Raw genomic sequence first — 14,548 nt, 5'->3', positions numbered from 1 at the left:
TAATTTATATTCAGTGAAACAAACATACCATCATACAAACAAAGACATAAGCAAAGAAGCAAATTATATCAAACACACAAAACATTTTTATTTTAATATAAAACACTAACCTGCAATAGCTAACAAAACTAAGTCAAATCAATACACAAAACGTACATACAAAAGCAAAACTAACGAACAAGTCTACTACTCTAATCTACAGACCTCTCACTGTCTGTCTGATGGTTTTTAGTTCTGATTTCTCCTCTCCTTTAAGAGAGGACATTTAATGACGCATTACTAGCTCATATTTATCTATTTTATTTACCATATTTACGGTATATTCTGTCCTTCTCAACCCGAAGGGGACTCAGAGCAGCATTAGACATAGGCAACAATTCAATCCCACAATAAATCCCACAGTTAGTCAATCTCCCAATTTTTATTAGTAAATTCCCAATCTCTCTTGAAGTTGATACTTCTCATCAGCCTAATCAGTTTGTCGATCTTAATTTCTTCATAAATCTTGGTTAGCCATTGTCATAGATGCTAGGCATTTATTTTCCACTCTGTTGTATATTCAGAAACACTTCATACAGGAGTTCCTCTCCTTCCCTTTTATGCATACAGTAGAGTCTCACTTATCCAACACTCGCTTATCCAACATTCTGGATTATCCAACGCATTTTTGGAGTCAATGTTTTCAATATATCGTGATATTTTGGTGCTAAATTCATAAATACAGTAATTACTACATAGCATTACTGCGTATAGAACTACTTTTTCTGCCAAATTTGTTGTATAACATGATGTTTTGGTGCTTCATTTGTAAAATCATAACCTAATTTGATGTTTAATAGGCTTTTCCTTAATGCCTCCTTATTATCCAACATATTTGCTTATCCAACATTCTGCCAGCCCGTTTATGTTGGATAAGTGAGACTCTACTGTACTTACTAGAGATCTGTTTAACAGTCTTCTTTTTGTTTCAGGGAACTGGATGAGGAGATCTCTGCAGATCTTCCAGATGAGGTAAGGACTCCATCCAGGAGTTGCATTATTAAAATGTTACCCCCTCTCCCTTTTTACTTCTTTGTACTGTGCCTTTGATGACTAAAGTGTACATAGGTACTTTGAAAGAAGCATATGAATATTGGCCTTCACAATGGGCTTATTTACTTTTGAAGAACTATGTTTATTAAGTAGGCCTTGCTGGTCAAAACAGTTTGGGATGAAAGCTGGAGAATAAAGCCAAATTGAAGGAAAAAGAATAAGGGGAAAGGTGGAAAGAGGTGACATGATGGAGGAAACATGAAAGCAAGTTCAGCATCATCTGTTGGTCAGGATGTGGGCAAACGATTGTGTAGGCTTATTACTTGACCATGGAGCATTGTTGCTCTCAACTTGATCTGTGTTATTGGGTTATTACAAGGATACCATTTGGGGGGGGGGGGCAGAGAAAGCTCTGTATGTCCTTCTAAGTTCATTGGGGAAGAATTCCAAGGTACAGGCAGTCACCAAGATATGAATAAGATAGGTTCTGTAAATTTGTTCTTCAAATTTGTTCGTTTTGCTGTCTATGCCTCTCTTCAAAAGATTTCACCTCACTTTCTGTTCCTGTGATAATTGGATTTTGGAAAATTTGGCTTGTTGTCGAAACAATGATTGGTGATAAAGTTTCAGTGGAGATACCTTTTCCACATGATAGCTCTTTCAGAAGTGGATTTCCCTTCCCTAGGAATAGATTTCTCTCACTTCCTGTTGTCTCAGCCCCATCGTTTGTGAGTTTGGGTGTCTGTAACTCGGGGGCTGCCTGTATAGATAGTATAGCTCTCAATTTAAACCTGAAATTTTAGAATGATTACAAAGAATCATTGATCCGCTCCTCCTAAATTTTATTTTCTCAGGATGAAATCTCTGAGGATGATGTAGATGAGAACTTCAAAAACATGTTCAGTCAGCTTGCAGGAGAGGTATGTGCTGAAATGTGACATTCTATGAATTTCTCCTCTGCCAATTTTTCAATTCAGAGAACAGTCAAAATCTACAGTGAATGTGAACATGCAAAATATCAAACTCACTAACTGGTAATGTAGAAGTGACAATCCTTGTCATTTGGAGGGTGTTTGTTCTAATGGATATAGCCCTTGGATTTAACAAGAGACTGATCTAACAGGATTCCTCTAAGGTCACTTTCTTTCAAGGCCATCTATTGCTGCTAACTTTATTTATATTTAACGTTCACCCACCCACCCAAGATTAGGCTTTAAAACAGCATATACAAAGATTACAATTAACATCATGCAAAAAAAATCAACATTGAAACTGATTTATGCTATTAACCCAATTAAAAACATGCACTCTAAAAAGATTTTAAGTCACACAATACAATATAAAACAATGCAGCACTTATAAACCATGTTCAAAACATTATGTTCTGAAAATCTTATGAATAAAAAGTCTTCACCTATCAATGTTAGGATGCTTAGGAGAGGTTATTTTAGCATCCCTCTAACTTATATTAGTCCCTCTTATATTTATAAGAATAAAATGTGAAGTTTTGGGGAGTTTACATCTAAAATTCGTGTGCTGAACTTCTAGTTTACGGTCTAAAACCCCCCCTCCCCAGTAATTTGTGGATGGATCTTACTGTGTCTCTATCCTGCCGCCCCAATTAGACAGAATCAGAACTGTACACATGACCTTTAAAGCAAACGAAGCATGTCATTTGTTTGAGAGAAGAATCAGGTTTCCAGAAATTCTGCACTTCTGCTTTAAAACAAGGCCAAGCTCCTTGTACACCATATTTTCAGTTGAAATTTCAATTTTTCCTTTTGGAAAAATTACCATTACCATAATCAATTGTAAGATGCAGCCCCATTTTTGCTGTTTAATTTTTGGAAAAATTGTACTTTTGAATCTAGGACACAGCCTTTTTAATTGAGCCAGCATGCTGTTTGAACTGCTGTCTCTTTCTTTTTCTCTCTTTGTTGCTTGGTGTCATTGGAATGGAGGCAGCTGCACAGAGAAAGAAGGGGGAAAAAGCTGGAAGGCCGAGGCTTCTGGATCTGACTTCACTCTTTCTCTCTGGAGACAAAAGACAGGAGGAAAAAGCCTCTGTGCCTAAGCCCAGGGTTTCCTCTCACCCCACCCCTCCTCCAAAGGCAGACAGAGATAAACAGCTGCCCAGGATACCTGGCTTCCCTCGCAAGCCTCTTTTAAAAAGCAACTTTGTGATTCCAAGATGCCATCAATTCCAAGATGCATCCCTTTTTTGGAGCCCCAATTCATATAGTGAATAGATGCACCTTATGAATTTTGAGATCTTGTGACATCTCAAAAGTGTTGAATTAGATTAGAGCCTTCTGGTTGGTGGTTTCCTAGTCAGATAAAATTCTTCACCAAACAGATGGTTTTCCTTAAGATTATTCAGAACTGTCCTTTAATACAGTGTTCATTCATGTGATGGTTCATGGAAGTTCTAGGAAGTTCTACTTCCTAAAATAGTCCCAAAAGAAATTCCAGGAAGGAATAAACAAGTGGCAGTGGGAGATGTTATATCATATATATGTTCTAACACACATTCCTTAGTTTAACACAAGTCGTTGCCTGAAGAGTTTTTGCTAGAACTTGGAAAATGTAGGAGATGGAGGAGAGGTGAGTTGGATTTACAAGTCTCCAAACCCCCAGCTCAACGTGAACATTGTTTTTGGAGGAGGGTGAGATTCTGAACAAACAGGAACATTCAGAAATGGCTGATGCTCTGCTCCTTTTTCCAGGACATTGAAATCAGTGTCTTTGAGCTCAGAACTTTCCTGAACAGAGCAATTTCAAAGTGTAAGTGCTTCTTATTCAGACCTCTGACCCATAGTGTATGGGGAATATAGCTTCTGCTCCTTCCTCTCCATGCACATACCTGTCCCGTGTATTGTTTTGAACAGCTTCATAAAATTGTCCTTGTTCTTCACTTCGACAGACAACGATCTGAAGACAGACGGGTTCAGCATGGATTCTTGCCGCAATATGGTCAATCTGATGGATGTATCCTTTGTTGTGGTCAGTAGGTTCAGGGGGAACTGATTGAGGATATTCCTGCTCAAGGACTATCTGATACAAATATAAGAATTGGCAGCACCTGTAGCCTTGTAGGGGATGACAGTGCTCTATCCTTAAGCCTTATAGCTGAAATGCAATATGACCTGTTTGATTTGCTTTTGCTCATAATTTATTGAGCAGAGTGGGAACTCCATGAGGTAGTCACTAAGCTGTAGAACAGTGTTATCTCACATTTGTGTATAGTTTTTCTCAGCCCCTAAACTTCTTAGAAACAGATCAGAAGTTCAAATTGCTACTGTATTGTAGGAATGAATCTGTACTGGAAGCTGTGCATAATTATTGGCTGATCCCTCACCCTCTGAAAAATATTTTATGCTATTACTGCATTTATTTTAATACCTCTCGTTGTGTTTTTTACTGAGTGCATGGGGGGGGGGGGGGAAGAGTCTATCCTGAAACTATTGTCATTTCCCAGAGCATTTTATTCTTTCAACCTGATAATTTTGGGCAGTTTTTCTTTTTGAACAGTGTAAAAAAAGACCCAAACAAAGTGGGCAGAGAATGGATGCAAGAAATAATATCAAGAAGTGAGAGCAGTTAAGCTCACATGCTATCTTTTACATGTTTGTGTTTTCTCTTTTCAGAGAAGCACTGCATCATTTGGCAATAGGGAGCTATGTGTGAAAGAAGAGACTAAAGCCATGAATTGTTGTACCCCACCTCAATCCAAAAGGAGAGGTGGATTATAAATAAAATAACATATAATAATAATAGTAGCAGCAGTAGTAGTAGTAGCAGCAGTAGTAGTAAGAATAATAATTTAGAAGTAGTAGTAGTAGTAAAGTTGGTTGCCTGATTATGCTCATGTAAGACATTTCAGAAAACTGTCAAGACATGGATAGCACTGTATTCAAGTAACTTTGTGAACAAACACCGTTAGAAAGTTAGCTGAAGCACTCACAGCTCTTTATTTCATTTTTTTTTACTGTCGGCCTTCTGTAGCCTCAGATTCTGCATGCATGATTTCAACTATCCACACTTTAAATATTTCTCCCTCTCCTTCTCCCCCTCAAAAAAGTCCAAAAAGCAAGCCTTGATTTTGCCACTTTATATAAGGGGCACTATTTTACCACATCATTGTTTATAGCGTGACTTGAGCATCCACAGATTTTGGTATCCAGGGAGTTGGGGAGGGGAGCAGTTCTGTTATCAAAGCCTTTGGCACAGATGTGGGACAGTTGTGTTCCAGATATTTTCACCACTCCAAGATGAAAAGCACAGAAATGTAGCCATTATATAACACCTCTTGTGTCCAAGTAGTGGGTCTAGAATAGAGAGGTGAGTGGGATTGACCTCATAAACTTAGATCCCAACCAATATTATTTTTGGATTTTGCATCATTCTGTTCTTTCAGCAGTTTTGGAGGTCCTGCCTATATCATGTGTTCCATCATCTTTTCCTCAGACTTTGTGATTGTAAGTTTTATTCTATTGATTGTTTCTCCTTGACTCTCCTATTCTTCAGAAAGATGGCAGTGCTCGTCTGGGACTTGTGGAGTTTCAGATCTTGTGGAACAAGATCAGGAGCTGGCTGGTAAAGAAGGGAAAGAGGCATGGGTCTATGCTGCATTCAGGACAGTTCTTTGGGAAGAAACACACAAAGCATGACAGTTGGGAAAAGAATCAGAGTGTCATAATTTTTTTTATTTTTTGTCATGACAGAATATATTTCGTCAGTTTGATCTGGATAAATCAGGCACCATGAGCTCCTATGAGATGCGTCTGGCCTTAGAAGCAGCGGGTAAGTTTTAGAAGAGAAAATAATAAACATGCTGGGGCATTGAGGTGTTGGGAATGCTTACGAGCTGAAGTACCTGATGCATTGACTAATACTATATTGTGTACTTTAGATGCATATATCTTGTGTTAATCCCATTATTTTCTATTTCCCATTGAGGAGTGGGGACATAGCCAATTTATGTGTAGGGTTAATACTCACTCTCCGAACCTCAGAAGGCACAAGCAGTAATATCAGAATAGAGATATAAAAATGCCTCAGTTATGTTATCATTGCATAGCTTAGAATCCTATCAGTATAATCTCAGGGGTTGTTGTATGTCTTTCGGGCTGTGTGGCCATGTTCCAGAAGCAATCTCAGTTCCATCATCAGGTTGTGATGCCTTTTTTGCCCTCCTTCATTAATGCAAATAAAAACCTGAATGTGTTTTTCAAACGCATGAACATAAAATATAATTTTCAAATCTAGTCATAGTTTGCAAACATGTTTTGTTCTCCAGAATGTTTTACAGCCCTTGGATAGATTTCCTAGGCGAGATGCATTCATTCTATTGCCAGTCTTCAAAAAATTGGCATTTTTGTAGTGAAATGAACGCCCAGCAAATTCCTCTGTCTGAGGCCTCTTCTACACTGCCATATAATCCAGATTATCAAAGCAAATAATCCACATTATCTGATTTAAACTGGGTTATATGAGTCTGCTTTGATAATCTGGATTTTATATAGCAGGGGAGAGATCAGTGCTCTTAACCTCCCTTGGGTTATATAGCTGTGTGGAAGGGCCCTTACAGATTTGTTTCCTTTGAGTTATTTTGAGACATTTTGCTGCAATAGCACATATCTGTTTTTCACATTTTAGGATTCAAACTGGACAACAAGTTGCATCAAGTGGTGGTGGACCGATATGCTGATGACTCATTGGGTGTGGATTTTGATAACTTTGTCTCTTGTTTAGTGAAGTTGGAGACCATGTTCAGTAAGTGTCTCTATTGCTGAGTCTGACCAGCCTTCTATAGGAACAATTTGTGAGTCCTAACAGTGTTTAAGGTTACACTGATATTGATATTGTTATTGTGCACTTTCAAGTCAACCCAAGCCTTCAACAACATTGTCTTGGGTCTCATTGGTGACATATTATTCAGAAGAAATTTGTTACTGAGAGCATAGCTTGTCCACAGCTACCCAATGGGTTTCCAAGGCGGAGGAGGAATTTCAGTCCTGATTTCCCAGCACCCTAGTACTAAGAAAGAAGTAGGCATATTTTTAATTGATAAACTTATTTTATTCTTTCATTTGTGCACTCCTCCCCCACTGTACTGTCTCCCAAGCCTGATGTATGCATTCCTATATTTCTCTCATACTGAACACAGTTGCGGTATGGTGGGGGCGGGGGAGTATGTAAAATGGCTTTACAGATAAGTTACTGGATAAGGAATAGATCAGTTTCATAAATCAGTGAAGATCTACCAAGTTCAAAATCATAAAATTTTGGGTCAATATAAAAAATAAAGGAATCAACTCATCCCTAAAATACTTGGATGGGTTACACCCCTTGCAAAATAATAAAAACAAAAGCATTGCTCTCAAATGCTATCTAGAGAACATAAGGGCTATTTTCATTATATTTTGTTTAATACAGCTAAGCCATGAGCCCTTCATGTTGTGTTTTAGGGAAAAGGTCTTTCTTGATCCTAAAATGCCCTCAAATCTCTATAGCAAACCTGTACAACATACAGGTTGGGTCTAAGAATCCCAGAAGCCCCAGCCAGCTTGCCCAATGGTCAGGAGTTCTGGGAGCTAAGGTCCAAAACATCTTGAGGGCCTGCAGTTGTGCAGGCCTGATCTAGAAGGCATTTGGGATCCAACAGACTGGGAGGCTGGGGAACTATAAAAATATATGTGGCATTTCAAAGGAAGAAAAAAGTTGCTAGCAGCTCTAGCCCCTGCAGCCACTCCTTTCACTAGGAGTGGGACATGCTGTAGGCACTCATTGTCCTGAACTAAAAACTTAACTGGATTTTGCACTCATTGTTCTAGAAAAATGAAAGAAATATAGGTAATTCTGTGTTTTTCAAGATATGTGTAGAAATTGGAGAATTGCTCCAAGATTTGAGCAAATCTCTCTTTTAAAGCACATAGGACAGTGGTTCTCAACCTGGGATTTCTGGGAATTTTAGCCCAAAACACCTGGGGACCCGCAGGTTGAGAACCACTGGCATAGGAGAACTTCTCTTCCCATGAAACTGAAACGGAAGCCATGTTGAGTTTAAACCTACCTTATATATTCCCATTGTAGCAAAACAGAAATCTGTCAGGGTTTATAGTGTACATTTGCATACTGTATAATAGGAGCATAAAGGAGGCTAAAATTATTATTATTATTATTATTATTATTATTATTATTATTATTATTATTATTATTATGATGCCCCGCTTTTTCTCTCTGCAACAGAGACTCAAAGCAGCTTACAATAAAACCAATGTATTACAATTTATAACCTAAACATATGAAAACATTAAAATAGAATTAAATATTAATGGTATTACAAACAAACAGTTGAAATAGTTAAAACTGATTCAGAATATTCAGCGTATTCAGAATTTTATTTATTTGGAAGTACTGTTTTTTATGTTTTTAGTTCTTTACTGTTCAGCTTCTTAGCTGAGACTCAGGCATTGCTACCTTTTGGAGGTGGGATGGGTGACTGCCAAGTACAAACCCCATGGTGGCAATCAGTCCATGAAATCCCCTTGTATTTGTAAACCTATACATTTTACAGAGTTCTTTATTATTAATTGGAATGTCTGTATGTATCTCAGCCTTTAATTTGTAAGCTACCATAGGGCAAAACTGATAGGAAAAGTCAACTTTAGAATTGATAATTGAATCTGCTTTTCTTTTCATAAAACCTTGCAGGGTTCTTCAAAAGCATGAATCGTGAAGGCACTGGCAATGCAGTGATTAACCTTCGTGAGGTAAGAGAATTAAAACAGAGCCAGAGAAATGACAATATAAGCTCAGCTAAAAACTCTCTTCCAGGAAGGCAAACTGTGCAATATAATTTTGTGTACCATCTTTTATCTCAACATGGGAGCTAAGGCAGCTTAGGATATAAGTGAAAAACAAGACAACTGCTCTTAAACCTTCAGGTATTGAACCCATTTTAACCCTGAAAATTTAAGGCAATTGGCACTCAATTTAATATTTTTGTATATTTACTGAAGCAGCACTCAAAATGTGAAAGAAAAATGAAATATCAGGGGAGATACAGGGATTGGTGGGAAAGAGGAATCAGTCTCACCTTTCTATGGTGAGACCTTAGCTAGCTAGGGCCTGGAGGAATTGTACAAATTACAGCCTAATGCATTTTTCTTGGTGTCTTGGTTTTAGGCCTGTTCCTGGGGTTATTTGGGGCATTGAATCAGAAAATTGCATTGGATAGACTACATCAACTCAAATTTCTTAGATATGGTTATTGTTGTTTTTCTATGGGTGAGCAGTTAATGATTGGTATATCGTATATGGCATATGTTCTGTATCTTAAAAACTAGAGTTGATCAGGGAAAATGGTGCCATTTGTGGAATCAATAGATCAAATATACTCAGAAACAGGTCTTACATTTGAGGCACCAAAGTATGTGTTAGCCAATGAATCCAGCTGTGGATGTATGTTCACCCTGACCAAAACACTCTTTCAAACTACTTTTAACACTTCCTTAGCAAAAACTATCTCTGTCGCTTGAGGTTACTCTACAATTTGCATTGTTAATTGTTCACCTAACGTCTGGTCTTCTACAAGCTCATTTACTTTTGCTGTCTTTCTTTCACAGTGGCTGACGTTCACAATGTGCAGCTAGAGCAAAGGTGGAACTTCTGGCTGCACTAACCCTGTCTGGCTGGGCTACTGAAGTGCCTCCTTCAGACTGATACTGGATGGCCCAACTCCTTCTTTCTTTCATCAACTCACTGCTGAGCCCAACACCTGATTTCCTCCATTCCCCTTGATCACCCACAAAGTAGTACCCCATGACTAAGAGTGCATAAGCACTCTTGCTCTCACCAACAGACCATTGTCTCTGCAGGGATCAGTCTCTCTTTTAGGGGCCAGGGCAGAGAGAAGACAGATCTTACCTGCTGTGATAATACCTTGTGACATCTCTTGCTGAACTGGGACAACCAAGAAAAGATCAGTAGTGTATGCTGGTTTTAGAGTTAATCTGCCTGTCAGGAGGAGCTGTTCTAAAGAGATATTGGCAAGCCGGAAAGTATTCAGAGGAGGGTGACTAAAATGATCAAAAGTCTGAAGACCATGCCCTATGAGGAGCATCTTAAAGAACTGGGTATGTTTAGCCTGAAGAAAAGAAGGTTGAGAGGAGACATGATACCCATGTATAAATATGTGAAAGGATGTCATAAGGAAGAAGGAACTGGTTTGTTTTCTGCTGCCCTTGAAACTAGGACTAGGAGCAATGGGTTCAAATTACAGGAAAGAAGGTTCCATTAAGAGGAACTTCCTGACTGTATGAGCTGTTCAACAGTGGAACTCTCTGTCCAAGAATGTGGCGGAAACTCTGTCCTTGGAAACTTTTAAACAGAAGCTGGATGGGCATCTGTCAGGGATGCCAGGTGCTTTTTCCTGCATGGTAGGGGCCCATGTGATTTCTTCCAATTATAATAGTCTGATTCTATTAACTGCTGTCCTTTTACTCTCCTAAAGAAATAGTCAGCTATGCAGCCCAAGCCCAGCTTTTCCACTAAGGAGGGCCAACATGGTATAATGATTTGAGTGTTGGATGTAGAACTTCAGGGGCCAGAGTTCAAACCTTCATTCAGCAAAGAAAACCCACTTTATTTATTTCGTGTCAAAAGCATTGCACAACAAATACATTTTAAAATGATGAAAAAAGGAAATCACAAGCAACTAAATAGTTTTAGACCAAAAGCGGGCAACAGCAACCGCATTGTCCATAGCTTTAAACAACTCCTCCTCCATACATGAGGTAGGACATTGTGGGCAAGCATACATATGCGGGGTTGTTTGTTCTGCTCCACAGTCACACAAGGTGGAGGATTCCTCCAGGTAGTGCCACCTTGCCAAGTTGTCTTTAGATCTGCCCACTCCGCTTCTGAGTCTGTTCAGGGACTTCCAAGTTGCCCATTCTTGGTTTGCCCCTGGAGGAGGACCCTCATGGAGGGGGGGGCATCCAGTTAGAATTGCCAGGTTTAGCTGCCCAGAGGGACACCCTTGCTGCTGCTGGAGGAACATCAAGAGGAGTGGTGGTTCTCATGAAGCCCTTCCTTGATTTGAGTCTGGTGGGAGGAGGCTGATAGTCATGCAGTGGGTGGCTTTCACCTACTGACCGTGGGTAAGTCACATTCTATTAACCTAAGAAGGTGGCAACAGAAAACCTCTGAATAATTCTTAGGAATACAGTGAGCATGAAGGCACACAACAGCAGGATCAGAACCCAACATAGTTTGCTACCTGAGAGGGGAGTAGTAAACACAGTGCCTGACCTCACCACCCAAGGATACCAAATTTGTTTTGGTACTAAGCCAGTGGGCTACGTAGATAGTACAAACTCTCCCCATATCAAAAGGTCAAAAAAATAACAATGAATTATAAACAGTTAGCAATTTGCCTAAATATTCTAAAGGCACCAGATCTCGTCCGATCTTGGAAACTAATCAGGGTCAGATATAGTCAGTGCTTGGATTGGGGTACATCTAGGAAAACCTGGTGCTGTTGGCTGTATTTCAGAGGAAGGAACTAGTGACACCACCCTTTGGTATTCCTTGTCCAAGAAAAACTTATGACGTTCATGGGGTAACCATAAGTCAATAGACAACTTGAAGGCACATGCACACAGACACACCCCAATTTGCTGCCTTTTCATGAAATCCCAGATTTGCTATCAAGCACAAAAAACCAAAAGATTTTCCAAAAATGACATAACTGGACTTATAGTTTCGATTATGATACAACATTAATTAACAAGTTCCAAAGTTTGTTCTAAGTTCTTTGGTGCCCTCAGGACACTACTGTGATACCAGTGTAGGAAATTCATCTGGCTCACAAAGCCATTTCTGTGTGGAATAATGACACCACCTTTTATCCTTTGCCTCAAGCAATCAAATCTCATGGGAGGAGTCCTTCCACCAACTGAAGCATTCTTCATTCAGAATTGTTAAGGATGCTTAAAAGTGCTTATAAATGAGCCCACAAGAAACCAAATTATCTCCCTACTTTACACCCAAATCAGGGTGTATTCATATAAGAAGTGCTCTCTCTGTGCCAGCAGAGGGAACTCTTGATGTGCATGTCACTGTGATTATCTGTACCCGCCACTGATATTTGCCAGTGATGGGCAGGGAATTTGGCTTGTGCACCACCTCCTTTCTCAATTGGCCCAATGAGAAAAGGCAGATCAGGAGGAGGAAGCCTGCAAAGTCATCTGCTCTTGCTCTTCTTGCATTGCAGACTGAGTCATCTGTGATGGGGAGTGCCGGAGGAGGCTCTCCTTTTCTAAACCGAAGACAGAGAATGCCTGGAAGCCTTTCAAAACATCCTCGGCTTAGGAAGGAGTTTTTCCTCTGTCTTGATGAGGCTAGACATTTTTGCAGGGCTTGCTGTGAGCAAAAGCATGTCTCAGCAAGCCTCACATAGCTTTCAATGTCTCAGCCCATAACACTGGGGAAGACAGAGAAGGCAACTAGTTCCGGGGCTAATTCTGACGTGCAAGGAAACCCCATTTATGTTCCATAGTCAATCTGGGTGTGGCATCTACTCCTGGCTGAACCTCAGTGCCAACATAGCTGAGCCCTGACTCAGAACTGAGCTGAGATTCCAGCAGGACATTCATTTGTCAGAGAGGTGGAGGGGGAAGGGTAGATAGACTCAAGACAATTAAATTCCTGGCTTCATCTCATATTCAACATTTGTTCGCAAGAGCCTCACTTCCTACTAATGCTCATAATGTTATTGCTATTTTGTTACATGTGTCATATTTTATGTTTCATATTGATTGGGTGTGTTTTAATTGTTTATCCCATTCTATGTATTTTTTTTGTATTGCGCTTATTGTATTATGTTGTAAGCAGCCCTGAGTTCCCTGGGGAGAGAGGGGTGGGAAATAAATAACGGTTGTTATTGTTGTTGTTGTTTCTACTACTGCTACTGCTACTCCTACTATAGCTGAATTAACTGTAACCACATGCTTAGGAAATAAAAAAGGGGGATGGCACCCTTGGGAGGAGTCCTTCCACCAACTGCAGCATTCTTCACTCAGAATTGCTAAGCATGCTTAAAAGAGAAGACAACTAATTCTAGGGCTAATTCTAACATGCAGGGAAACCCCATTTATGTTCCATAATCAATCTGAGTGTGGCATCTGTCTCTGGCTGAACCTCTCTGTGCCAACATAGCTGAGGCCTGACTCAGGACTGAGCTGAGATTCCAGCAGGACAGTAATTTGTCAAAGAGATAGAGAAGGGGGGTAGTCGAGAGTCTTAAAGGCATTTAAATTCCTGGCTTCATCTCATATTCAACATTTGTTCTCAAGGTCTCCACTTCCCACTCCAGCTGGATTAACCATTAAGCAAAATAACCACGTGCTTAGGACAACAAGAAAAAAAGGGGGTTGTCACCACAGAAAGTTTCTATTGCTGTATTTAACATGGATTATTTGCTACAAAACTGCAAACGGGGCAGCTGAACCAGTTTCCACAAAAATGTGTTCCTGTAATAAAAGACTTTGCAATTACAAAAAGTAGGAGAAAGCTTTTCAAATATAAATAAAAACGGTAGTGTACAACAATAAACACTATTTTCCATCTTTCTATAATTTTGTTTCATTTTTATTTATTTTTTACTTTATGGCTTATTATTGTATTCGTTTTGAATTAGATTTATATGGGAGCACCAAAATATTTTAAGCATTTACAGCCTCTAAATATTTTAATCTGTCCCTAATTTTCACATTATTAGTGATATGGGATTGTCAGGTCTGTCCTTCAGAAATGGCTCAAGACATTTTGTACAACAAAGAGGCCTTCCCAAAACAATCTTTTGACATTTGAGGAAAAAAAAACCTAGAAGTAGTTATTTTGCCTCTCCACAAATGAACTATAACAATAATTAATTACACAACTATCAATTTACTGTCCTTTCGAGACACATCACAGCTTGAGGGAATTAGCTGGGTGCTGTTATTCCATCTTTCTTGCAATACACATATTTATACCTTCCTTTTGTGGGTTTTAATACATTGTTGTGGTATAGTGGTTCCAACTCTGGAGACCAGGGTTCTAATCCCAACTTGGCCATGGAAACCCACTGGATGATGGTGGGCAAGTCACACTCTCAGCCTCAAAGGGAGACAAAAAAACATTTCGGAACAAATCTGGGGAGTAATAATAGTAAAACAAATATACTTTTGGTAGGTATAACTTGCAGGTCATTTAAATATGTTTGACCTTTTGTTAAGAAGTATTCCTCTGAATTCAATAAAAACGGTTTTTAAAAAATACTGGGCAAACTTTCTTATTTTTCAGACATTAAAGCAAAAAGAGTAGCTGAGTCACACACACAGGAATAGTAAAAAGTATGCCAAAAGTTTGAGGTTTTCCAAGGACCAGCAGATACCAAAGGAAGCCTAGCAAGCTTCACTAAGCACAAATGTTCAGTGTCAGAAATCAGGTTCTCATCAGGGTGAAG

General features: G+C 39.3%; 1 protein-coding gene across 1 annotated transcript in view; it reads left to right on the top strand.

Moving 5' to 3' along the window:
- The window catches only part of LOC100551715 (calpain-1 catalytic subunit), a 38,719-nt gene extending 25,049 nt beyond the window's left edge, over window positions 1-13,670 (top strand). The window contains exons 14-22 of the mRNA XM_008125038.3: window positions 972-1,011; window positions 1,887-1,952; window positions 3,759-3,816; window positions 3,956-4,020; window positions 5,560-5,628; window positions 5,757-5,835; window positions 6,691-6,807; window positions 8,749-8,807; window positions 9,663-13,670. Coding sequence (XP_008123245.1) covers window positions 972-1,011; window positions 1,887-1,952; window positions 3,759-3,816; window positions 3,956-4,020; window positions 5,560-5,628; window positions 5,757-5,835; window positions 6,691-6,807; window positions 8,749-8,807; window positions 9,663-9,689 — 580 coding nt within the window. The 3' untranslated portion in view covers window positions 9,690-13,670. The remainder of the gene's footprint in view (window positions 1-971; window positions 1,012-1,886; window positions 1,953-3,758; window positions 3,817-3,955; window positions 4,021-5,559; window positions 5,629-5,756; window positions 5,836-6,690; window positions 6,808-8,748; window positions 8,808-9,662) is intronic.
- The last annotated feature ends 878 nt before the right edge of the window (window positions 13,671-14,548 follow it).

Source organism: Anolis carolinensis, chromosome 1 (genome assembly GCF_035594765.1).
Source record: "Anolis carolinensis isolate JA03-04 chromosome 1, rAnoCar3.1.pri, whole genome shotgun sequence".
Lineage (NCBI taxonomy): Eukaryota > Metazoa > Chordata > Lepidosauria > Squamata > Dactyloidae > Anolis > Anolis carolinensis.
This window is presented reverse-complemented; position numbering and strand designations above follow the sequence as displayed.